This window comes from Platichthys flesus, chromosome 11 (assembly GCF_949316205.1).
Source record: "Platichthys flesus chromosome 11, fPlaFle2.1, whole genome shotgun sequence".
Lineage (NCBI taxonomy): Eukaryota > Metazoa > Chordata > Actinopteri > Pleuronectiformes > Pleuronectidae > Platichthys > Platichthys flesus.
The window spans coordinates 22,209,048-22,235,513 of NC_084955.1; the positions used below are offsets into that span (position 1 = coordinate 22,209,048).

The window sequence follows — 26,466 nt, forward strand, 5'->3', positions numbered from 1 at the left end:
ACGGAAGAGCCAGCGCTCGGTAGCAGCCGTGGGCGCTGGCGATCAAGAGGAGTTGCTGTTCGTTTATGACTCCATATCAGGTAATCAGTTCCTGGTGGACTCCGGCTCGCAGAAGAGCCTTCTCCCTCCGGCAGCTACGGACCTCTCGGCCTGTGGCAGTGGTCCGCGTCTGACAGCGGCTAACGGTTCGGCTATAGAGACGTTTGGTACCAAGTCTGTGACTGTGTGTTTCAATGGACGCAAATTTCTGTGTGACTTTGTTGTAGCCTCCATTACGGTTCCTATTATCGGAGCAGATTTTCTGTGCACTAATGGGTTGTTAGTGGATGTAACTAATCGCAGGCTCATTGATGCTGTATCTTTTGCGTCTTTTCCGTGTCAGACAGGGGGGCCCGGGCCGTTAACACATGCTAATTTCGCGGCGTCAAAGGATGTCTTCCAGCGCTTACTGGCGGAATTTCCTTCGCTGACAACGCCCGCATTTTCTGCCGCGGTTACTAAACACGGCGTGGAACATTTCATTCCCACTGCGGGTACGCCCGTTTTCGCACGTTCGCGTCGCCTCGACACCGTGAAGTTAGCCACCGCGAAGGAGGAGTTTGCTACCATGGAGCGTTTGGGGATCGTTAGGCGGTCCAACAGCCCGTGGGCTTCGCCGCTCCACATGGTGCCCAAGGCGGACGGGTCTTGGCGGCCGTGCGGTGACTTCCGCCGTTTAAATAACATTACGGCCCATGACCGTTATCCCATTCCGCATGTTCAGGATTTTTCAATTCGTCTGGCGGGCATGACAATTTTTTCTAAAATCGATTTGGTGCGAGGTTATCATCAGGTGCCTGTGCGGGCAGAGGACGTGCCCAAGACTGCAGTCATTACACCGTTTGGTCTTTTCGAGTTCCTGCGAATGCCGTTCGGCCTTAAAGGCGCAGCGCAGACATTTCAGCGCTTGATGGACTCGGTGCTACGTGACCTCGCGTTTGTTTTCGTCTATTTGGACGACATCTTGGTGGCCAGCCCGTCGGTTGATGAGCATTTATCGCACCTTAGGCAGGTTTTCCAGCGCCTTGATGGGCATGGTCTCATTGTGAACACAGCCAAGTGCCAGTTTGGGCTGTCTGTCATAGACTTTTTGGGCCATCGCATTTCGTCGCAGGGTGCGGTTCCTTTGCCCTCGAAGGTGCATGCAGTTGCGGATTTTCCCCGTCCAGTCTCGGTCAGGTCGCTGCAGGAGTTTTTGGGCATGGTAAACTTTTACAATCGTTTCTTGCCTCGTGCGGCCCAACTCCTGCAACCGTTGTATGGTGCTTTGAAGCTTAAGAAAGCTAAGGACCAGGTTGACTGGACCCCTGTGAGGATCCAGGCTTTTGAGGGGGCTAAGGCTGCCCTGGCTAACGCGGCGCTTCTGGCGCACCCCGCGTCTCGGGCGCCTATCGCCCTCACGACCGATGCTTCGGATGTGGCTGTAGGTGCAGTTGTTGAACAGCGTGTTGCGGGTGCGTGGCAGCCCCTTGCATTTTTTAGCCGCGGTTTGCGAGACAGTGAGCGAAAATACAGTGTGTTTGACCGGGAACTGTTAGCGTTGTACCTGGCTACGCGTCATTTCCGTTTCCTGCTCGAAGGCCGCCCTTTCACAGCCTATGTTGACCACAAACCATTGACGTTTGCTATGGCGAAGGTGACAGAGCCATGGTCTGCTCGCCAGCAGCGCCATCTAGCTGCGATCTCCGAATTCACAACAGACATCCAACATGTGGCGGGTAAAGCGAACCCGGTGGCAGACTGCCTGTCACGGGTGCTGGTGTGCCCTGTGCATCTTGGGGTTGATTTTTCAGCACTGGCTGCCGACCAACCTGGGGACCCGGGTATCGTTGCACTGAGAGCTGCGAGTACCGGTCTGGAGCTGGAGGAGGTAGTGGTGCAAAATGGTGGGCCTGCCCTCCTTTGCGACGTCTCCACGGGCCGCCCCCGCCCGGTGGTGCCGGTTGCTTGGCGCCGTCGGGTCTTTGATATGGTGCACTCTCTTTCTCATCCGGGTGTCCGGGCGTCGGTGAAGTTGGTGTCTTCGAAGTTTGTGTGGCCTGGCCTTCGCAAAGAGGTCAAAGAGTGGGCGGCCACATGTGTGGCGTGTCAGCGCGCAAAAGTTCACCAGCACACTAGGGCGCCCCTCGAGCCATTTTTGATTCCGGCCAAGCGTTTTGATCATGTGCATATCGACCTTGTGGGGCCTCTTCCCCCTTCCCAGGGTTTTACACATCTCCTTACCATGGTAGATCGGACCACTAGGTGGCCAGAGGCGGTTCCTCTGTCTTCCACGACATCTGCGGACGTGGCACGCGCTTTTCTTTCAGCTTGGGTCTCACGTTTTGGTGCACCGTCTGATATCACCTCTGACAGAGGCCCGCAGTTCATTTCGGATCTCTGGTCGGCGCTAGCAAAGTCTTTGGGCACACAGGTTCACCGTACCACTGCCTACCACCCCCAGGCTAACGGTTTGTGTGAACGTTTTCACCGGTCGCTTAAGGCGTCATTGAGGGCTGCGCTCTCAGATGCAAATTGGTTGGATCGGTTGCCGTGGGTGATGCTCGGGTTGCGCTCGGCTCCTAAGGCTGACCTGGATGCCTCGCCTGCGGAGTTGGTGCTCGGTCAGCCGCTCCGTGTCCCAGGGGAGTTTCTGCCTCAGAGCTCGGCCCCCTTTCCGGTTCCTGTTGCGCGTCCTGCGTCACAGGCCGCTTGTGCACCGGTGCCCGTGCATCATTTTTCTCCTCGGTCTTTCGTGCCAACGGATCTCGCGACCACTCGGTTTGTTTTCGTGCGTCACGATGCTCACCGGTTTCCCCTCCAGCCCCCGTATGACGGCCCGTTTAGAGTGTTGGAGGCGGGTTCTAAAAGTTTCATTCTGGACATGGGCGGGCGCAGGGAGCGCGTTTCGTTAGACAGGCTTAAGCCAGCTCATCTGTTGGCTGGCGAAGAGGTGCTACCGGCCCGGGTTCCCCGTCGTGGTCGCCCCCCTTCTAAGACCCCTGTGTTGTTTTCTCCAGTTGTGCCTCCTGATCCTGTGCCTGTTGTGAATGATGTCCCTTCTGCCTGTTCCACCCCTGCGTTTGCGGACGGGGGTCGGCGTAGCCGTTGTGGCCGCCTCGTTAAACCCCCTGAGAGGTACTGACTGTTGTCCCATTTTTTCCCCTCTGGGTGTTCGGGGGGGGGCTGTGTGGCGTGCACTCATGGGTGTGTCCTCTCACCCAGTGGGTTGATGGGTAATGTTAGAGGCTGTAGCTATATATACTTCCCGTATGGGGAACATGTGCTTGTTCTTCCTAGCTACTGAATAAACGACAGTAAACAGTGCCTGCGTCTCTGCCTTTCCTTGTCTTGCCACAAAACAATCATTTAATCCAATTTTGTTTGTAAAGCCCATATTCACTAAACACAATTCATCACATAGGGTTTGACAATCTGCACAAGGTGACACAATCCTTCAGCCCCTCTCCCAGGACGGACAGCAGTGCAGGAGAGGCCGTGTGCAGCCGAGCACAGCAACAACACAACACTCATGAAATAACATTCATGAGAAAAGAGCGTGTCCAACAGTAGAGTCAGAAACGAAAATGAAGAATTGAAGGTTGAACAATAGGAAACAGTTGTAGGCTATTTACAGCTCACACGACGGTAGAGCCAACATAAAGGAAATAAAAAGTAACAGAAAATAAAACATTTAAAGATGATCGAAATAGTAAGATCACAAATTATATTAAACATTAATAACAACATACGTATAAAGAAAAGAAAATTCAGACCCCAGATTGTTTAAAAATGGAATAGAATGACAGAAAAGGCCCCAGTCACCTGTGGTCCTCAGGTGTGTCCTAACCCTTTTATTTTTAATCATAACTCACTTTTAAAACAAATCCAAAACAGCCATCTTCAAATTCTATTCATGGCCATATTTTGGGAGGGTTTATCTGTTGCTTGTACAAACATGAAGTTCCTAAAGACAGGATGTTTTTTTAAGAGCAGATCGGTATCACGCTAAAAGTTTTTATAAGTTGTTTGATGGAATATCTGACATTTTCCTTGAGGAATCAAATGGAAACCCTTCCCGGGAAATGTGAGAAAAAGACATTATGCTGTTTATTATGAAATCATTATTTTGTAGGCTGCACTAGCGTTGTTGTAAATAAATAACCACACCTGATATTCTGTCAGTCTTATCAAGCTGTAGAATCTGTTGGACGCGGCTGAGCTGTATTTTCCGAGTCAGAGGTCGTGTGTAATGTGTAACTCACAAACTCCCACTGGATTCCTCCAAGAGACAAACACCTCTTTTCATGAAGTGGGGGAAACTAAACCTCCCTCAGTTTGAGCTCTCATATCTCTGTGGCCTTTCCCCTTCGCCGTGTGCCTGGGGCTCCGCGAGTCCTCCTCTAATGGCATGCTGACATATCCCCCACATGTAACTCCCCCTGCAATGAAAGCTTTTGTTCTCCAGACGAATTCATGTTTTTTTTTTTTTTGCACACAGATTGCATCATTAAATCCCAGGATTGTGTGGTCATCACGCAGCGGAGCTCTGCCACTCTGCTGACGAAGATCCCCTTGGGGGGCAGGAAGGAAAGGATGGGAGGAAGGAGGGGGGGGGGGGCATCAAGGACGGAGGAAGCGGAGGAAGGAAGCTATCGTAGGCGATTCAGATGTCCTGTTTAGGCGAAGAGCTCTGTTTTCAGATTGTGACCCAATCACAGGTGCAGGTTTTTGAAGAGGCATTCAAATGAGTATAAATCCACATCAGAGAGTTTGGTTTCGCTCTCATCGTTTGCTCTTTTTAGCGAAACCATGTGAGGGAGTTGATGTGTAAGAGATTAAACTAGGCCGGAATGAGGTTTCACCACAAAGGTGGCTTCCGCTGCAGCTACTGTGGAGTCTGGTGGCCCACAAGCCTCCAGCACGTCCCCAGTACGTTACAGTTTATCCACTGTAGGTGTTTCACCTTCTCATTTTCCTTTGAAACCCAGAAGGTTTGTATTTAGATTTGATTTTTTTGGTGATTCTGTTTTTTTTTTAACCATGGAGTGAAGGGATACCAAACTCGGGGGCATGGCGACAGCATCAAGAAATCAATTTGACTAAGTTATACAAAATATATGTGCTGGATTTAGCAGGAGGAAATGCCTCAGAGAAAAAACGATAATGAGTTAGAAGAGGTTAGAAAGTCGTGTGTGTGTTTGAGTGTGTATGTGCATCTGTCTGTGTATGTTTGTGTCTGTCTGTGTATGTTTGTGTGTGTGTGTGTGTGTGTGTGTGTGTGTGTGTGTGTGTGTGAGTGTGTACTAACTGAACGTTGCCCGTGAGGCTAATTTGAACTTCCACATCAGTTGAGCTGTTACATTCTGGTGGAAGGATGTGAACAAATTCAGATTTAAACTGTATCTGAATAACTAGGACATTTTTTAAGAGCAGAAAGTTTTCAAACACAATTTGAAGAACGGACACAACAGCTTTTGTGAGACCAAAGAAAATCAGACAACATTCTCATGTGATTTAAAGATTTTCTTTTTGAATTTGTGTCTTAGCTTTTCAGTTCTTGTCTTTATTCTTGTCAGTAATTATAACACTTAATTTATAAATAACACGGTTTCAAGTCAGAGGTTTTAACCCTCTGAAGTCAACGCTCTATTAATATCTCTCTGTAGATCATAACCATTGATTGTAAATAAAGATGCTTCTCCACTCTGGGTCCTGTCCCCCCTGCTAACATGGAGGAGGGGGGATTTATGAGCTGTGCTGCAGCCGGCCCACCAAGCAGTGATCAAGACGCTTTGGCTTCACTTCAGAGGAGAAGTCATGTCGTCATGCCTGGTATTTTTAAACTCCATTATCTGACATGGATCAGTGGAGTGAACCGCCCACGAGGGCGTCTCCTAAACACAACACTGATATCATTACATCACCTTAGACAGTTGTTATTGTGAATGTGCATTGTGAATCAGCACAAACGACACAAAGCAACATTCGCATTTATCTTGATTCATGCTTTAGGACACACAACAAAAGTCCAATAGTCACTTTTCTTTTGGGGATTAAATAAATGCTAAATATTATTAATTAAAATAAATAAGAGAAGTCAAACTATATATATTATGCGTTTCAATCTAATTACTGAATCTTTTCTGTTGGATATTGTACCGACAAATAATCTCTTCTTTAAGTTAAAGTTAAACAAATAACTATAAAAATCACTTCTCTTACGCGACCTTACAAAACCTTTCACACTCTTGTTCTTGTACAGCCTGTGTGACAGTAATTGAATTTTGAATCTAGGAGAAGCGTCTTACCTGTGAATCATTGATTGGTCCTTTCGGCACAGTTACAGGTGACCCAGGCTACACTCTGGCTGCTGATTGGTCGACTGTGCCTAATGACTTGGTGGCTCCTGTTTTCTTGGGGAGAGAAAAAAATCACCCGTGGCTAAATGGATTTTCTGCAAGTCACCGGAAATGTACGATCTGGAAGGCGAGGGGCGGGTGAAGCAGTGGAGGTCATGGAGGTCATAGAGGTCATGGAGGTCATGGAGGTCATGGAGGTCGGTTCCAAACCCAAACAAGGCCGCGGCTGCAAGACGTCGGTCAGACGTGAACACACAAAGACGAGACACATATTTATAAATTCTGTGTAATTTACGCTTTCCTAAGATACGATTATATCCAATGTCCAATGTTAAATAAACGTCAATAAACTTAGAAGAAAGACGCTCATTCAAAGCTTACTTTTAATCATCACATTATGAAATTTTGAAAGTACTATAGGCTACTTTAATGAGTATAGGGTTAGGGTTTTTCAAAAGAACTGATCATGAATTTAATTATCTATTTGGTAATATTCAGTTCTATGTAAAAAAAAAAATCCCTTTTAATTTCAATTGTTTTTCACATGTGTCTTACAAAGTCACATTAACTAGAAGTTTTACTTGGAATATACAATATTCAAGATGTCCTATTTTTCACCCTGGCCCTGCAGGTCGCAGCAGCTCATCACACCGGTGGTGACTGGAGCATTGGATCTGCCTGCAGAAGCTGGAGCACAACACAGAGGAGCAATGTACAAATCAAACAAAGCAGTCAAGTTAGGGGCCTTAACAAACAAAAAAATTATTATACTTAAAACTAAATAAAATAGACATATATGTGGGTAATGTTTCCAAAATGATATCGAATGCATTAGTTGTTTATGAAGTAAGCCAACCAATAAATATGCTTTAATCAGGGAACTTGTTCATTACTTCACAGCCTCTGCAGAATATGATGTATTGATAACTTCAGTCATATCAGGCACGACTGAGCCGAGTAGTATTTACAGAAGTCATTTAAATTCCCTTTAAAATTCCGACTTGTTACTTCCTCTTTCCGTCACTGTCATGCTTCCGGTGTCATTACTCATGGTCACATTATTCATAAGTGATGTAAAGTGTTGGTCAGAGTTTAACATCCATACGAGAGCAGCAGAGTCACGATGCAGCTCAGAGCGCCCTCGCTGCAGATGAGGCTGAGCAGGAGGATTTCAGTTTGTTCAGATGGAGGCTGCTCAGACATGCTGTGACTGCAGGGTTTAAAAAACTCTTCTTCAGTTTCACTTCTATTGTTGGTCTTTTTTAGCAGAAGTCAAGGGAAAATAACTTTTCTTAAGAAGAACAGGACACTGACCGTATTGTTTTCAGATTTTCCCATTTGCTGATAATTCAAATTTTATGGTTTCCAGCCTGAGGTCACTTCTGCAATCTTCAGGCCTTTGTTGGGACACAGATTGACCCTTTTGTTGCAGCGAAGCAACAACACAGTTTGTTGACTTTGTGTTTGCAAACAATGGCTGAAATGAGTGAAACTTTATCCACATTTCTTCTTCCTTCATCACACTGGAAAATCTAAATTTGTAGCTACCTGCTCTCAGACCATTCAGATCATCACATGATCCGGCGTCAGCACCCACATGTGACCAAAACTCTACAAAACATAAATATATTCAGAAAAATCACACAGGATTATGGAAAGTACGTCAACATGACTTGAAGTCAGGGGACTGATCTTCACTGACGAGACAGAGGAAGTGATAATTATCGTATTCCCCCTATTTTTACAAGCATAAAGAAAAGCATTTTCTTTTCTTTTCATTTCCCCATTTATTGGTGGTTTGCATTAAACAGGAAGTGTGAGTGACAGCCTGATTTAGTTATTTATAAATCGTGGGACTTGGTATTTTTCTCTAACTTTTTTGGGAGTTAATGTGACTTGGCTCATAATGTCCTTCACCAGGCAGGTAATGTCGGCCATAGATATATATATATAAAGGCTAGATGTCTCGTCCACGTTACCGGCCAACGGAGACGAAGGTCCGCACATGGTGGCCATCTTGCCACAGGCGGCTCGCCCACCCATAACATTGTGTTGATAGTGGAACATGTACTTTTTAAATAAAATAAAATAAAATAAAATATTTCTTGATGTATATTTGTAAAGGGAAATCTTGTACCTATATAGAACAATATTCTATTTTTTTGAAAATGACATAATTATTCATAAGTATGCAGTGTCATAACTACATCTCTGACGTTTATAACAAACCAAACCGTTTAAAAATTGGTTGAAAATTGAGCAAGTTATGGTTATTTAAAAAGTACGTACCACTAGCAACACAATGTTATTGGTGAGCGAGCTGACTGTGGCAAGATGGCCGCCATGTGCGGACGTTCGACGCGGTTGGCCGAGACATCTAGCCTTTACATATATATCAATGATGCCCCCCCATCCATTTGTTAACAGGATTACGCAAACCATGGTGGAAAGAAGCAGAACGGGTCAGAGAACCTTTTGGTTTGGATCGGGTTCAGAGGGCAGATTCATGATTTATCTTTCACTTTCTTTAACATTACAAAAAAAAACATTTCCATCAAATTTCCCAAAAAAATCCGTAGAATCCCACTGATATTCATGAGAGTGAGTAATTTGATGAGGCTTGATAGTGTTTAAGTGACTGTTTGTCCTCGGTGGAGGTTTGTGCTCTAATGACTGACCGTCTTGTTTTCCTTTGGGAGTAATTAATTGCTCTCTTCTATCTACCTAAAAATACTTTATATATGCATTTACATACACACATAGATTTACATGAGTCGTCAAAATATTGTAAATAACTTACAAATAGTTATAGTGCTGGAATAGCTATATTTGCTTTAGTAATGAAATGCCTAATTTAACATAATGATCTTATAAATGATTTGTTTATTTTTATAAATTAAATCACACAATGGATGTCCAACATTTGAGGTTTCAGTTTATTTTGTTTTGCTGTAGGGAAGTGTTGTGGCTTGTAGCATTGTTAACAGGGTAACAACTCACAATATTTTGGTGTATAATGTCTAATTTTATGAATGTGTGTGTATATATATATATATATATATATTTATATATATGTACAAGGGCATCTTTACTATCAGACTATTTTTGTAACACACAGATCGACGTAATCGTTTACAACAGAAAGTGTTGCTGAAAGATTTACACAACATGGAATTAGCCCAAGAATAGTTTTACATCATTACACAATGAATGGGTAACCCTCGTCTCCCACACGAGGAGTGTCTGAACTTGTTTCCCTCTTTTCCCCCTGACACCTTTCTGTGTGTGTTTCCATGGTCTGACTAAGAAGCCGGCAGAAATGACAAACCCCGAAACGACGCCCACATAGTGTAAAGACATGAGAGAACAGAAAACCCCAAGTGAGATCAAGAGTGTGAATAAGGCATCCGCTTCAGACACCTGTTCGATTCCTGCTTTCCTCGAAGTGCTGATCTTAAGGGGGCTCACTAGCCCACAGGTGGTGTGCACACTAACAAGGCGAAGGGCAGCCGTGGGCCTTACACAGAGGAAAGGTGTAGCACAAAGTGGAGCCGGTGCTATTTATAAAGTATTGGTAACAAGGTGGATAAATCACTTTTACAGCTAATGAGGTGCAACAGGATTTATTCTCTGCATTTCACACCTGTACTTTATTCGTCCTGACCTCCTGACTTTTCAGTTTAGTCTGAACCGAACTACCAGGTGAAGGTGAAAGGTGCCTGAGACCACTGTCCAGACCGAGGGACTGAAAGGAAATGCATCAACAAAAAGAAATGCTCCCATTCTGTACTTTAAGGACCAATTTGCGGGAGGTTGAGAAGGCATTAAACAATAAACAATAGAAGAAGACAAAGAAGTAGTGTGTCTGATGTTGTAATATTAGAATTTTGAGGACGTAAATTTTTCTGATAAGTACGGCCATAACGATATAACTCGTGACATGGGGCCTTATTATGGGGTTTCTGACCGTGGTGTCTTTGCCGTCTCCTGTACAAAGCCAATAATAGAATTTCATCAGGTTGTCACAGGGGCCTCTATCACTTTGGGCGCCCCAGGAATTTCCCTCTTTGCAAAACTGGTTTCCACGCTCCTGCAGTGTTGCAGGGAGTGGAGCCTCTCAATTGTTTTTTTTTTACCTCGCTCTCTCCTTCTCCTTTTCTTTTTGTTTTCACATTCACATTTTGTTATGATTTGGTGTGAGAGTGGACTTGACCCCGGGGACTTTTTGATGTGGATAAAAACGAGAACTGTAAGAGCATCAAGTTGAAGCTTCATTCTTTGGAAAGTCAAGAGGCTGATCTGTGACTTTCAGTGAAATACCATAATATTGCTTGTATTCACTGCCAAATTGGTACATGCATTCATGCACCCCTCAGGATTGATGTCAAACACTTAATACCCTTAAAAGGTCAAACGCTGAAGTCGGACGTACAGACAGAAAAGTAGATCAGCACTGTATATGACGAGCTAGAAGAAGAGCATGAGCTCTGATTGTGTGGGTAGAAGTGAACCGCCCGCAGGGTATCAGTCTGATGACAGCGTTTCACATGTGTGTGTGGATCTGTTGTAAAAAGGGGAAGTATTGTGACGCTGCAGTGGGATGTTGCAACCAATGTGTAGCTTCCTGTTTGTTCTTGTTGAACACAAATGTACAGTATCACCTTGTGTGTGTTTTTACAGTTTGAGTCTCGGGCCTCACACATGAGTAACACATCACTTTGTCTTGAGCTTTGTCAGGCATCAGTGATTCAGTTTGTTTGAGTTGATCAGGTTTGGTCACAAGTGACGTGTGACGGTGATGCTGACAGTCGATCTGACTGGAACATGTGCTGCTGCAGGTGAAGAAGGAAGACAGCACCACCATGTGGTCAAGGTGCGAATCGTAAATTAAGAAATTGACTCAGAGGATTTTTAAATACATTTATTACAGGCAACACCTCAGAAATAAACCATCACATTATAATATCACATTTCATAAGTTAAACACAAAGCAGTCTCACATTAGACCATTACAATCACAGTATTCCATTCATTGAAACGCAGACATCTTAGAAAACTACAATATCACACAAATCTCAACACTGGAAACCAGCAGGTAAAAGTAACGGCTCTACTAACATTGCACAGATCCAGTTAATTTCGTTTTCAAGAGGTTTTCAACCAAAGCTCAGAGAATGTGAGGATGTGACCTTGTGTAAGAAGATCTCAGGCTACATCCATGATACTCTCTGTTCGTTTGAAAAGAGCATTTTAACACCAAAACCTTCTCTGTCCTCCAGAGTGTTTTGATTTAAGGCACAGTCACACAAAGGCCATTATAAAAGGGAATATCATGGGAGGCGTTGCCTGTGTGTGTGTGTGTCTGTGAAGATGTTTATGGAACTGTACTCTTACGGGGGCTGGGGCAGTTTGGGCTGAATATGTGGCCCTCACATCGTTAACTTTTAGTAACCTTGGTGTTAATCTTGAAGTTGGTTAAAATTTGTATGCGTCACATCACTGTTCAATCTTGCACCTGTCTGATGATGCCTGTTGTGGTAACTTTGAATCTGTGACATTCAATACACTGCACTTTAACTTGTTCTCATGTATAACTTTTTTTAGATTGCGCATGTTTACAGAAGACTCACAAGGCCTCAGCCGACACAAAACCTTTTTCTCAAAACACAAAATCGCACTGTCATGATATGAAGATTTTCCCAGCTAACGGTCGAAGGTGCGGCTCCTCGTCATTCCCTGATTCAAACCCGGGATAATGGTTCCATCAAGGAGGACTTCCCCTCGTTATTTATCAATCCTGTTCTACCGATTGTTGTGAAAGATTACAAACGCTGTCCGTTCTGCTGTTATGAGTGCCCATAGCTATGCTGTTAACTTTTCATTGCTTCTTAATAAATACTTGTTGAATTAGACCAGACCGGCTCTTCTCATATTTGGGATAAACGAACACGTTGACAGAGGCGAAGGTTTGCCTCTGATTCCTTGGCGTATCTGTGACCGGGCCCTAGTTCAGATAACACAGGATTGATCACTCATTGGGTATGTGTGTGGCCCTGTAAATAGGAATTGCTTGAATGATAGCTCGTCTCTGACACTCGTAAACAACAGGCTTAGTAACACTTATTTTCCATGTTGCGTTCCACACCGGTAGCCCAGGCTCATGCCCGTGGTTTTTCTTCAGCGAAGGCCACGACCACTTCTGGTGTAAAACGTAATATATGGAACTAGCCTTAGATAGAGCGCAAACATCCTGCAAAATGCCTGATGGAGCTTTTTTAGCATTTTAGTGTTTCAGATGATTAAAAGGCGTAACTTCCCTGTAAAAATAAGATTCACATATTGTTGAACATGACAGAATTCTGTGATTTTGCATATTTTCTGGTATAAAATTATCAAAGTTAAATAACAAAGTAACTAAATAAAAATCCAGGTGATGATCCACTCCTGTTGATAAATGCTGGTATAGGCCTACGATCATCATACCAGTCCAAGGAAGAATATTTCCTCTTGTATAGAAGCAGACTCAAGAGACCTGCAGTGCTAAAGGAGTTGATAAGCTCCCCAGAATGTGCCCTCTAGTCTATGATTATCTGGGATGTCTAAGCTCACTATGTCTCCCTCCTTGAGATTGACAATCTTGGCCACCCACACAGAACCCTCTGTCGTACTGGGGAAGGTTCCCTCAACCAGTTTCCTCATGTTCTTACCGAACGTGGCCTCTCTTCTCAAAATCACAGACTGGGCCTGAGTTTTGTTTTTGCGCTCGCTGAAGTTGACCTGGGCGTAGATGAGATAGAGGCTGGTTTTCTTGAAGTGGATGGAGCCGTTGCTCAGGACGAGAGAGCAGGACACACATCCAGGGGATTCCTCCCAAGAATTTTTCAGAGCTGTAGGAGAGACGTCCAACTTTAGTCTCACAGAAGCATTTTCAACTCATGCATGAAACTTTAGGCAGTGACCGATGAGGCCTCCAGGATATAAATTGAAGGTGATCAATTATATTCAGATGCTATTACTTCTAAGGTTTCCTCACGCTGTCATTGCTACGGCTCCTCTTTTCAGTCTCTGTCTAAAACACTGTGTCACAGCTCCCGTCTCTTTAAGGACCCCCATCCCGATGAAGCCCAGTCTGCTCTGATTGGCCAGTTGGCTCACTCTGCTGTGATTGGTTGACCGATTCCAACACGTATAGGAAGTGTCAGCTGTTTGCTAGTGGGCGTGCAAGACTAGCTGAGTAGTTTGCATTATGCAAATTATGTACATATCTGTGATTAGAGCCAGAAGAAGTTGAAGATGAATTTATTTAATTAAAGTGAAAATATTGATGCATTAATTTCTTTGATGACCCATAAGGGCCTTTGAAACGTCACAGGTTGAATAAACAGAAGATCATCCAAATAAAAGCTTGCTCCAGTCGCCTGACTCTCTGATGCTGTTTGTTTCCATAGGGCTGTGATTCTACCCAGAAGCCTCCGTAAGCCACATAACAGATCTGCCTCTCGTCAGTTGTGGCTGAAGGAACCCGCTTCACACAGGAAAAGTCAGAGTGGGAGGAACACAGCATGAGACTGGAAACATGACAGCGTTCTGTGTTCCTCGGATGAGGCAGTGGTTCAGACTGGGTGGGCTGTCATAATTAGACATTAGAGATGTTCCGTGATATTTTCCCTTTCCCGATAACAATTCATATACAAGTGCTGTTCTGATACCAGTGCAATTTAAAAAGATAACTGGTGCGACTAACCCTGAGCGGAGGTGATGACTGCAATCATTGTTATTTGGCCGGGCTCAAGTTAAACCCTGTACATACAGACAGTGAATGCTACATAAATGTGTTAATAATATAGTCTGACAGTCAGAACTGGAGCAGAACAAATAAATAATGTAATACACTGGCTACACCCATTGAAGCTGAAGTCCATTTTAGTTGGGGGGGCTTTCCAGCGTGACAAATATCCAATATGCTGACATTTAGGTTAGCCCGTGCTAACATTCAGGACCGGAAACCACCTCTTCTTCACAGCTCTCAAACCACTGCTTGCCAGTGGCAGCACAGTGCAACTGCAGTTTTACAGCAGAAGCATAAAGAAAAGAGCAAGAGACATCAGTCTCAGTGTCTTTTTGTATAACGGTTATAGCGGTATAACAAGCTGAATCAATGTGTAATCTGTGTAAAAGGCAAAGTATAGGACAAGGCACCAACGCTGTTTCTCACACATAATGATTCTGGGGGGGGGGGGGGGGGGGGGGGGGTTCAGAGCGATACACTGAATAGATGTATTTTGTTGATTCCAAACTGAGAAATTTCAATTAAAGCAGGATCCCCTAAACTCTGAAACTGCATTTAAATCCATCTTATAAAGCTTAATCTACGTGTGGTTGTAACTTATTTTAAATCATATTATTGTTTTTATGAGGTACTAAGGTTTATGATTATGATGATGATGATTATTATTACATTCGATTAATTAGAGAAAGTCTGACATTTAAGGTTGATGTTTTAGAAAAATTATAATGTTCAGTCTCACCCTGGAAATATGTCATTTTTTGTAATGCCTGAGCAGGTTCTCACAGAATCAAACAAAATACAGGGTTGTGAGTTACAGTCTCGTCTATAATCAAATCCAAAGGCCTTGCTGCGTCATCAATTTACAACACAAGAAGAAAATTAATCTGAGTATTAATCAGTATAGGTCTGCTTACTCTTGATCAGCTGGATGAATGAGGGAGAAGATCCTGAAAAGGAAAAATCATTTGTTTGAAGTAAACTTGTATAAAGGTTTGGAAAACTTGAGGCACTGGCAATAAAGTCAGTAAATTAATTTCTTACCGTCTGACTTCAAAGGTGAAGTGTTGACTGCAAAAAAAAAATAGTTAAATCCAGTGTCATTCGTACCAATGTGTATTTAACAAAACTCTACAACACGGCATCGTTTGAAGTGAACACAGTAAAATCTGCTTGACGTACCTGTCGGAATGACGTTGTCTGGCTTCAATGTCGAGACTGTGTCCTGAAGAAGAGAGAAAGCAAACCTTCATCATCATGTACATCATCGTCTTCATCTCTCTTGTCTTCATCATCCCTGTTGTACACCGAGTTCAGATCCACAAACTTCCCTCACAACTTTCAGGCGTGAGGGAAGTTTGTGTTTTGTGACAGAGGAGAATAGAGGAACTTCCTTATTTTTTATTTAATTTACCCAACAGCAGTTCTGCACTAAATGATCATTTGTAATGCTTCTACAGTAAATCCATTGAACCCATCACGACTCGTACATCGTTGTGAGTTGCATTACATTGTGTATATGTTGTGTTAATTTATCCAGCACGTATGTGTACATGTATTCAAACACTGAAGAACATGTGAGCCATTATGCTGCTGCCACCCAGGGATGCTAAATGGGAGTCTGCACTTGATACAGTGAGGTAAAGACCAGAGACTAAAGATGGATGACATGTGTGCTCCTCAAAAGTAAAGCCAGAACATCTCACCTGGAGTCCCTCCTCCTCCATGTTAGTGGATGGGTCATAGGTCAAAGTAAAAGTCAAATTACATGTTAGATACTGTGGAGGAAAATTCCACAGACCAGTGTCCAAGGTTATGGAAATTCCCCTGACTAGGTGTCTCTCTGCTGTGACCTGTTACAGTGAACGGACACAGCAGAAAGACAAAGAGCAGGATTTCATGTTGTTTTTTTATGAAGCACCTCTTTGGATAAGTCCTGGCTTTTTTTTAACTTGCAGACAGTGGTTCCATTTTGAGCAACCGTGCTTGTTGTGTAACCTCTGCAGAGCTTATTATTATAAAGAGTCAACTCGAGTCTGGGAATTTCATTATTTCAAATCTCAAGATGAATTTCCATCACAATACCTTTTTTTGATCGAATATATATTTAGCGAGTTCTTATCACACAGATTTATGTAAATGTTTACAGTGCGTTTGGTTTAATTGTTTATTTGACTTTTTAATTTGGTCCATGACTCGTCAACTAACATGGAGGACGTAGGGATGTATACAGTCTACGATAAGACAGGAGCTGCTCGGTGGTAGCACAGACACAAAGCATGTAGTGTGACAAACTCTATGAGCACAGGTGATGGATTGAATAAACAAAGGCATGGCTACAACATCACGTTATTTCTTGTGTCAGGTGTCAGAGTGTGTTCCGGGTTGGCTGATAGATGCCAGCTGGTCGGTGAACGTGGATCTGTTTGGAAACAGGGGAACTGACCTCGGGGGACTTTGATTTGATCGACGACAGAAACACGGCCATGACCACCACAGCCACCGTGAGGAGACCACACCACACCTGGAGCAGCAGGTACTTGTGAGAGGACCTCGAGTGACCCTCCATCCTGTCACACACACACACACACACACACACTGATGACTCATACAGCTTTGGCAGTGATAGAAAGTATACTGGTACATTTGTACTGTACTTGATTTGTTGATCATCCTGTGTTGCATGAAAAAGCAAATGTTGGACAAAAGTCTAAAGCTAGATATACATTTAGTTTGGCAGAGCTTAGTTTTTGTTCTTTTAATGAATCATCTCACATCCTTTTAGGTTTATCTTAGATTAATCAGCTTGATTCACAAGGGCTTTTTTGTGCGGAACAAGGGCTTTTATTTTGATGCATAATGTTGAATAAGCTTGATATACTTTCATACTTGAGTGAGGTTTGTAATTGAGCATATCTTTTATTTTTAGGACTTGAATATTGGTGCTGTTTCTTTGATAAAGGATCTCGATAGTTCCTCCATCGATGCCATTAGGGCAACAAACACAAGGTCAGTCAGGTTTAAACAGAAATCTCTAAATTCTTTCTCATTATTTAAACAACATATTTGGAAGAGAACACAAAGGAGTTCTAAAGTGTAAAAGCCCCAGAGTGGCTTCACAGGACACATTGCATTATGGGTACAGGCGTCCTCACAGCCACCACTGTGCTGTGTCTCAGGGATTTTACCTGAGTGGGGGGGTTTGTGGTATTGCAGAGCGGGTGACATGCCTTGGTTCACTTTGTGGTTTGGTTGGTAATTTATTCTGACAGAGACTGAAACTTAGAGATTGACATCTAAAACACCGCTGACCATGAGCTAGAAGAAGTAACAGGCAGTCAAAGGTGATCTGTACCAAAGTACTTTTACTGAGCTACCGTACATTTTTCAACTATCTGTACTTTACTTAGGTAGACTTAAGTTCAGGTAATTTTACTCCACTACATATATCTACAAATGCGTGTACTTTCTAGGCACATTTTTTCATCAACAGCCCCTAGATATTTTGGGGGTGAGGATGTTAAACAGCAGTGACTCATTTGGGAGGACACTAATGAGCTTCACGCTCTGCGGCACTAAAAGGTATGCTGTGTACACAATGTAGTACGTGTGAATGTACTCACACTGAAGTACTTGATGCCCAGAATGTGTCTGTCAATCACACACCAGTAGAACAGGAATTTTAAGAGAGTCATACTTGGTACCCTGGTCCAGGCTCTTTGTTCTGATTTACAAATAAAGTGGGTGTGATAAGCTGCAGGTGTAATTCAGCTCGAAATAAACAGTGAATTTAGCATGAGCAGCAAGTTTAACCCATAGTCTATAGTTTTTGCCTCTTTTTGATTAATTATATGAAGAAATCTATATGTGAGCAACACTCATCTTCAGAGTCTGCAGGGAGGAAAAAACCTGAACAGGGTTTATTTGATCTTAACGGACTGCAGCACATCATGAGTGACTCGTATTTCCTCGTCTATTTTGTTTCTAAACATCCAAGGACACCCGAGTATATGTCACATGAAAATACAAATGAAAATACATGAATAATCAAAGTAAAACCAAACAATCAGATTAGGAGACACAAACCCCTGTCATTACAAAATTTGTACCACAAGGAGAATTAAGAGTTTTTGAAATCAGAAAATTCAAACTGATTCAAAAAGCCTGAAAATGTCACTATGGGTTTGTTTAAAACATGTTGTTATTTCTGTTTGACAGTAACCCACAGAAAAAACAAGAATATTCTCTAACAGGAATATAAAACAATGTTTTGACAGATGTGTAAGAGAGGAACCAATTTCCCTCTCTGAGGACTGACTCACCCGCTGTGTGTTGCACCCTCAGAGTCCAGATTCATCTGCTGCATCTCTCTGAGAGACAGGTCAGGTTGACAGGGTTTTCCCTTTCTCTTGGGCTCACAGTGAAGATGAGAGGATTTGATCTGTGTGGTTATAGAGAGGAGGGAGGCGGCTGCAGCGTAGGTGGCTCAACATGTGGACAACAAAGTGCATTGCAGGCCGGATGAAGCTGAGCAGCACCACAGACCTGTGTGAATCATTTGATTGATTCACAAAACCAACATTTAGTTTCGTATAATTTGGCCAAAAAAATGTTTTCTCCGACTTTTACCGAAGAGAGATAAGACTTTTGCTTTTTAACGATTGATGGAGTGAAGATGCTGTTTGGAAAATGAAAGCTTGCTCTGAAAACAGTAGCGAAAGTTGATATTTGGTTTAGAAGAATGCCTGTGTGAGACAGACAGAGAGACGAGAGACGAGAGAGAGAGTGAGAGGGTCAATTTCCTTTTTCGTTTTACTGGTTCTGGTTTCACAATCCACGCATGGTGGGGGCATCCCCAACCAACTAGCCTGTGCTCCTGGATACTGTAAATGTCACCAACTCTCTCCCACCTTATTTCTATCAAGCACACATGCACAAACAAGCACACACACACACAAACACACACAAGCACACACAAGCACACACCCACATACATGGCAAGAGAGTTAGAAGGCTAGATGTGGGCTGTGGGGTGCTCTCCCCACAGGACGATAAGGGAACAAACACATTTTCACTGTTGTGAATCCTGCTCAAATTCAAACAACATGGTCCCCGGTCAGAGGGGAGTACAATTGCAGAATGCACCCTGTCCTTCATGAAATACACTCACAAAACAGTTGGGTGCCTGGCCTGGTTCTACTGGGTGGGTCGCGACTCCAAAAGATTCAGAACCAATGGATTTAATTCCCAATTCAAACAGCAACAACAGTAAAACGCTGCTTTCACATTGGTGTATTATTATCATCAATCCAAAATGTTGTATATGATGTATTTTTGCGTAGATCTTGATGATATGACCTCTGCATTAATACTACATCAGGATGGTTGAATGTTTACTTATTTCTTTATATATTGTGGCTCTGGTAAAAGGGTCAGTTCAGTTTGAATCTAAACAGTGGATGTACATAAGGATCCAATGACACTGAAGCAAGAGCAATGAAGTGAAACCAGTCCGACAAAACTGAAGAGGGGATTTCATGATTCTGTTTTCTGTTGTTCTGCTGTCGTGCATTTGATTTTCTATCTCCACAAGAATGTCCTGCCCTTTAGCTTATCTGCCAAATAATTGTGTTGCTATGTGACCAAGCTTTATTTACGACAGCTCGGTGTGAGTGTACGGGAATGACACAATCAGGATGACTCGGAGCAAAGTGGCGGGTAAAGGAAGTTAAAAGTGACTGGGATATTAGTTACTATGTAAAACAACAAACGTGTTGTTGGTGAGATGATGATATATTAATTCTAGGTGAGCTGATGTTGCTCTTGAAATTCAACCCTCCCTCAGCGGGAGAGACATTTTTACTGGAAATATTGATTAGAAACTAAAGCCCTTTATTCTAATGAAATAGATCAGTGAGTTACTGAATAAAGCCACTTTCATTTGTTATGTTTCTTTGAGGGTGTGTATGGAAACTCCAGCAGATTGAGCGCAGCTGAGTTTGTTAGTGAGAGGACATCATTCATCATCATTCACAAAGGAATCTGTCCTGTTTGTTCTGTAAAGTGGCATCATGGGAAACCATAGGGGATATTTAGAATTAGCTATACTTCAATGGCAAAATGCATTTGTATTATCAATTAAACAGTGTCGAAGTTGACACTACACAGAGCAGCTGAGTAACTGTACTGAGTCTTTTGCTAATGATACTTCAAGTAATTGATAATACTTCTATATTTCTTTAGGATGCTGAATGTTATTAAACGTTTATTGTAGTAGACGGATGGATGGACAGAGAATAGAATGGAAGGACGGACTGACTTTATTGAGTCCACTGCCTCAGTAAAAGATCTGAACACTTTCTCATCACATGTGGACCCACACGTCCAAACAGTGCATGAAGACAAGGATCAGATGAGACTGAGTTCAGTTCACCAAGCAGAGACCAACTAAGGGAAACCAGTCTGAACAGGGAAGTTCACTTTCTGATTTCTAATGTCATCTGTTGGACTGTTTTCACCTCCACGAGAATGACTTTCCTTTTAGCTTACCTGACAAATAGTTGTGTTGCTAAGTGATCATGTTGTGTTTGTTAAAACAACATCAGTTGAGATGTGTTATCGTTATGAGACGAAGCAGAAAGTAAACACAACAATTACGCTGTGATTTTTACAAAACGTTACAAAGAGGATAGTGGAATGTTAGACACTGTTTAAACAACTGGATGAACACAAACCTGCTGCTGGTCACCTGATTTTATATTTACCACATGTCACTCACTGTGAGTAAATCTGTACGAGGAACAAGTGATGAGAAACTGTGTGAAGAAGAATCTAAATCTGTAATATATCAAATAAAATCACAAGGTTGCAAAAATGATTGATGTTTATGGACCTGATCCTTACTTTCACAGAGTCTCAATGAACCAATACTTTTCTTGGCAGAGGAAAAAGGAAAACATCTAAGTGTTGTTGGAGACAAAATACACAATCGTTAATGAATAATCCTTTATGTGACAGGTACTTCTGTTCAGTGGCAGGATGGGAAATCCCCAGGTCTTTACTGTGGGGAGGTGGATGATTCCTCCTTCACAGAGATATGTGTCTTCAGCTCAAGCTACATGTGCTTCTTCGTACTGACATTGAAAAGGGTAATGTAAAGGTGACCAAAGGTCATTACCTCATATCACTGGTGTTTTATTATGTTTTTTCTCATATATAGGAAGTGTTTTAAAATGAATAACCAACACATCTCTAGAGGGGGAAGAATGTCTGTATTCTGTATTTTTACTTTATTTATTGCATTTATTTAACAAGAAATAAACGTATTAATATCCTGGTTGTCCGAGGCCATAGCAACATCCTGTGAGAGATTAAAGAGACTGGGTTGTAATTTCTGTGATTCCCGAGGAAGGCATGTAAGGTATGAAGGATCATTAACATGATGATTCGTCCCTCAGTGTTAATATTTAGGTGCAAAACTCTGTAAGAAAAGATCAAAGTGACGGATTAAAAGAGACATCTTGAGATTCAGAGACATCAACAAATAGGCAGAAATTTGGAAAACTGTCAAAATGACGAACCTTTTGTTTGAGGTAGTATGACATTCGCCAACTGGTCATGACAAGCTGAATTTTTCAGAAATGTCTTCACCACTTCAGGCTCCACATAATTTTGCCGAGCTGCCGTGTAAAGTAAACAGATAACTAATCAAACTACAGCCAATAAGACAGTTCGCTTATCAAACTAGAGCTAAAAAGACCGATAACTAATTAAACTAGAGCTAATAAGACAGATAACTGATTAAACTACAGCTAATAAGACTGATCACTGATTAAACTACAGCCAATAAGACGGATAACTGACCAAACTACAGCAAATAAGACAGATAACTGATCAAACTACAGCCGAAAAGACAGATAACTGATCAGACTAGCGCAAATAAGACTGATCACTGATTAAACTACAGCCAATAAGACATATAAGTGACCAAACTACAGCCAATAAGACAGATAACTGATCAAACTACAGCCAATAAGACAGATACCTGACAAAACTACAGCCAATAAGACAGATAACTGATCAAACTACAGCTAATGAGACAGAAACCTGATCAAACTACAGCTAATAAGAGAGATACCTGACCAAACTACAGCTAATAAAACAGATAACTAATTGTACTAGAGCTAATAAGACAGATAACTGACCAAACTATATCTAATAAGAGAGATACCTGATCAAACTACAGCTAATAAGACAGATACCTGATCAAACTACAGCTAATAAGAGAGATACCTGACCAAACTTCAGCCAATAAGACAGATAACTGACCAAACTAAAGCTAATAAGACAGATACCTGACCAAACTACAGCTAATAAAACAGATAACTAATTAAACTACAGCTAATAAGACAGATAACTAATTAAACTAAGCTAATAAAACAGATAATTGATTAAACTACAGCCAATAAAACAGATATCTGATTAAACTACAGCTAATAAGACAGATAACTAATTAAACTAAGCTAATAAAACAGATAATTGATTAAACTACAGCCAATAAAACAGATATCTGATTAAACTACAGCTAATAAGACTGATCACTGATTAAACTACAGCCAATAAGACATATAAGTGACCAAACTACAGCCAATAAGACCGATAACTGATCAAACTACAGCCAATAAGACAGATACCTGACGAAACTACGGCCAATAAGACAGATAACTGATCAAACTACAGCTAATAAGAGAGATAACTAATTGTACTACAGCTAATAAGAAAGATAACTGACCAAACTACAGCTAATAAGAGAGATACCTGATCAAACTACAGCTAATAAGACAGATACATGATCAAACTACAGCTAATAAGAGAGATACCTGACCAAACTACAGCTAATAAGACAGATACCTGACCAAACTACAGCTAATAAAACAGATAACTAATTAAACTACAGCTAATAAGACAGATAACTGATCAAACTACAGCTAATAAGACTGATAACTGATCAAACTACAGCTAATAATACTGATCACTGATCAAACTAAAGCTAATAAGACAGATACCTGACCAAACCCTGGTGAAACATGAGCTGTTAGATATTTTATGGTCTTTTAATGTGATAGTTTGAGGGAGGGCTTATTGATAGTTCTTGGGTGAGTGATTCCTTGGAGACTTCTCACCATAAAGCATGAATCTGCAGAGGGAGTCCTCTGTGTCTGTTTCCTGTAGCGGTGGCTCTGATTCCTGGAAAATGATGCAGTCGGCACAGTTGGCCCACTTGCCGCTCCAGAGCAGGCTCCTCCGCTGCGGCCTTCCTGGATCAAAACCACAAGTCACCAGCAGGGCAGCAGTAGTGGTCAAAGTTACATTTATTTTACACATGCGTTGGAGAGATGAGATAAATGATATATACTGAGATGAGCTTTGTTGCATGTTCCCAAATTAATGGGTTGAGTAAAATTGTCTTTGTGGCAAGAGTCATTATAAAATGTGTCACTTCAGCATTACTTCAATCACACCCCATTGAAAATCCTCTTAGTTTATTTGACCTGAATTTATTTAAAGTATTGAAAGATGTAATCCCAACCAACAGTACAAAGGGTAGAGGGTGGGTACATCTGTAAAGATTGTAAAGCCTCTCAAGGCAAATTTGTGATATCAGGCTGTATAAATAAAATTGACTCCGTTGGAATAACAGAAATGCCTCAGAGGGTTTTTCAAATTCGCCATAAAACTTTGGTAAAAACTACTGAATCCCTTTAAACTGGCATAAAATTCCCATCTTCGCTGTCTCTTATAAAACAGGATTAGCTCTGGCCTTCAGGAACTTGAAAGCATCTGTGGATGCAGATGGTGCCACAGTTACCCTCCAGTTTCAAATCGACCCGATCAGGATGCAGATGATAGGTCCAGGTCTGATTGATGCAGTTGTCCCCCCTAAAAAACACAGTAAGAAAACCTACATTTGACTTGAAGCCGGTTTATATTGTAAATTAATCTGCAAGATACACTCAGGACTTTCACTTTTGAAACATTTACACACAACTTCTTCATTGTCACTTCCCTAATTCCATTATCTATTTAAAGTGTTGGGTTTTCTTGGTTCTCGTGCCCCTGACTTGTTTTAACCCCGGGTTCTACAAACCAGTTTAATAAGAAATGTGAAATATTATTAGAACAGTAATTTATGTATTACTAAGCCTTGCGCACTTAAATAAAGAAAAATGGGGTAGTAGTGTAGGATTAATGTACTTCCCCCACTAGATATTATAAATTGATAAAAGTATTACTCACTCCGGACTTGGACTTTTTTGTGCTCAAATAATTACATAAAATGATGCATATAAAATTACGGCTATAATGTTTTTAACTAATCACCATTGTGTCAAAGCCTCAGAGCTAGAGATGATCATGAACGAAATAATGAAATACTTTAATTATCTTTTCTTTTCACGTCAACTTCATTACACTTCCAGTTGGTGGGATATGTATATATATATATATATATGCATTGTGTGTGTGTGTGTGTGTGTGTGTGTCTGTTCGCCTCCTCACATGCGCATACGTCCGCTCAGCAGCAGTGTGTCATTGGCCGGCTCCTCCATGGTGAACAAAATGTTGTCCAGTGCTTTGAACTTCTGGATGTCAGCTTCTTTTCGACTGACTGCTGCTATAAAGAACCATTTCCCAAGATACTGAAATACACAGAGATAACAGAGAGGTGGGTTGCAGCTAAAAATGCAGTCGCTGCACGGAGGCTGCAAGCCCACGACTTGTGACGAAGACCACCAATGGAAAGAACAGAGGTAGTGGAAAGTGTGTGTTGCAGCGTACAAAGATATAAATGTCAAAAGAAACTCGCTGGTAAAAAAAAAAAAAAAAAACGCACCCAAAACTTGCTGTGTAAAGAAAATTCTAAACCTTCCCCGATATATCATCCATATCTTACCAGGTGCATTATCATGAAAGAAAAACTTAATTTTCTCTCTCACCTGCTCACGGTTGACAGCGTTGGCCGGCAGCAGCTCGGGGGCTGAGCAGGGAGCAGCGGCCTGATACAACAAACCGTATAAATAGAGAAAATACGACAGGGCTTCATTCAACATAACTGCCACTGTGGAGTCGACACCTGAAATCCAACCTGATCAAAATCCCTGTAAATCCTACGGGACAGTGAATTTGTTTAATGGTTCAACGTGTCACTTGAGAGGAGAGTGGGTGTAAGTGAATGATTAACCTGTTTAGCTGTGATAGCCCTGACCTACAGATGAGGTGAGTGATGGCTGCATGTGGGATTTCTGCCTCCGTCAATGTAAAGATAAAGACTGATAGTCAAATTAATCTTTTTACTCATGTTCCAAAATCTGCTTTTAGGGGAAACTCAGTGAAAATCCCTCTCGCTGACTGAGTCACCATCAAATGTAGGAAGTTGCGGTTTCTTTTCAGATTATTAAATAAAGCAGATAATTATAGGAAATCTTAAATTACCCTTAAATACTCAAAGGAACCCGTTAAAAATAGAGCAATGATAATTTTTTTTGAGTCATATCCTTGCTGAATGACAAAGTCCCACACTCTCTGTCAACATTCAGCAACTGGGAATCATTAACCACGTTTGAAGGTAACTGGACTTTTCTTTTTCAACCTACACATGCTTGTTTTTGTTCTTTGTGGTTGTCAGATTTTAAGAGAAATGTAGAAGCACTATCATATAACACTGTTAAAAACAACACTCGTGACAACTACAGTCATGTGAGTATTGCACCTTGAACCCGTTTTCTAACCTGGAGACAATATATTGTATAATTTGTATGATTTTGAATATGTGATGTACTGTTTATAGTTTGGTCGGATGTTTGCTTTTGATAGTGTTGAACTGTAATATATGATCCTGTCCAGGGACTGCAGATGAAATCAGAAAGGCCCTCAGTAGAGTGCATCTCTCCGCCGAGGCCCCACAGTCCCATTTTAAACTACATTCAAATTCACTAGATCTGTATTTGGATCTACACCAAATTCCACACACTCATAAATGTCAGTTCCCTAAACATTCCATGAATTGTTTTTGTAAATGCATAGAAATGGAATGGGGTCTTCCCTGACCCAAACTACACCCTTCAACCAAGTTTTGTAATAATTTCTTGAGCCTTTATATGATTTAACTCCACTTAGGGGTTTAAGGCACTGTCGAAGCATTGTTGTGTTAGATGTTTTGTGTATGTTAGTGTCCACTCCCTGTTCCTATAGCCATTTTGCCAAATTTGAATTAAATGGCAGGACTTGTGGATGTTCTGTTAT

General features: G+C 41.9%; 2 protein-coding genes across 2 annotated transcripts; both read right to left on the minus strand.

Moving 5' to 3' along the window:
- Positions 1-11,286: 11,286 nt before the first annotated feature.
- On the minus strand, positions 11,287-21,316 carry lta (lymphotoxin alpha (TNF superfamily, member 1)). The gene is made up of 6 exons (XM_062399182.1): positions 18,489-21,316; positions 16,613-16,736; positions 15,349-15,391; positions 15,211-15,237; positions 15,084-15,116; positions 11,287-13,267 (listed from the first exon to the last, which is right to left on the minus strand). The coding sequence occupies exons 1-6, from the start codon at positions 18,530-18,532 to the stop codon at positions 12,921-12,923; spliced, it is 618 nt and encodes a 205-aa protein (XP_062255166.1). The 5' UTR covers positions 18,533-21,316; the 3' UTR covers positions 11,287-12,920.
- A 102-nt stretch (positions 21,317-21,418) lies between these two features.
- Positions 21,419-25,364, minus strand: apom (apolipoprotein M). Its single transcript, XM_062399183.1, has 6 exons — positions 25,161-25,364; positions 24,724-24,863; positions 24,035-24,105; positions 23,349-23,483; positions 21,747-21,845; positions 21,419-21,646 (listed from the first exon to the last, which is right to left on the minus strand). The coding sequence occupies exons 1-6, from the start codon at positions 25,272-25,274 to the stop codon at positions 21,633-21,635; spliced, it is 573 nt and encodes a 190-aa protein (XP_062255167.1). The 5' UTR covers positions 25,275-25,364; the 3' UTR covers positions 21,419-21,632.
- Positions 25,365-26,466: the final 1,102 nt, after the last annotated feature.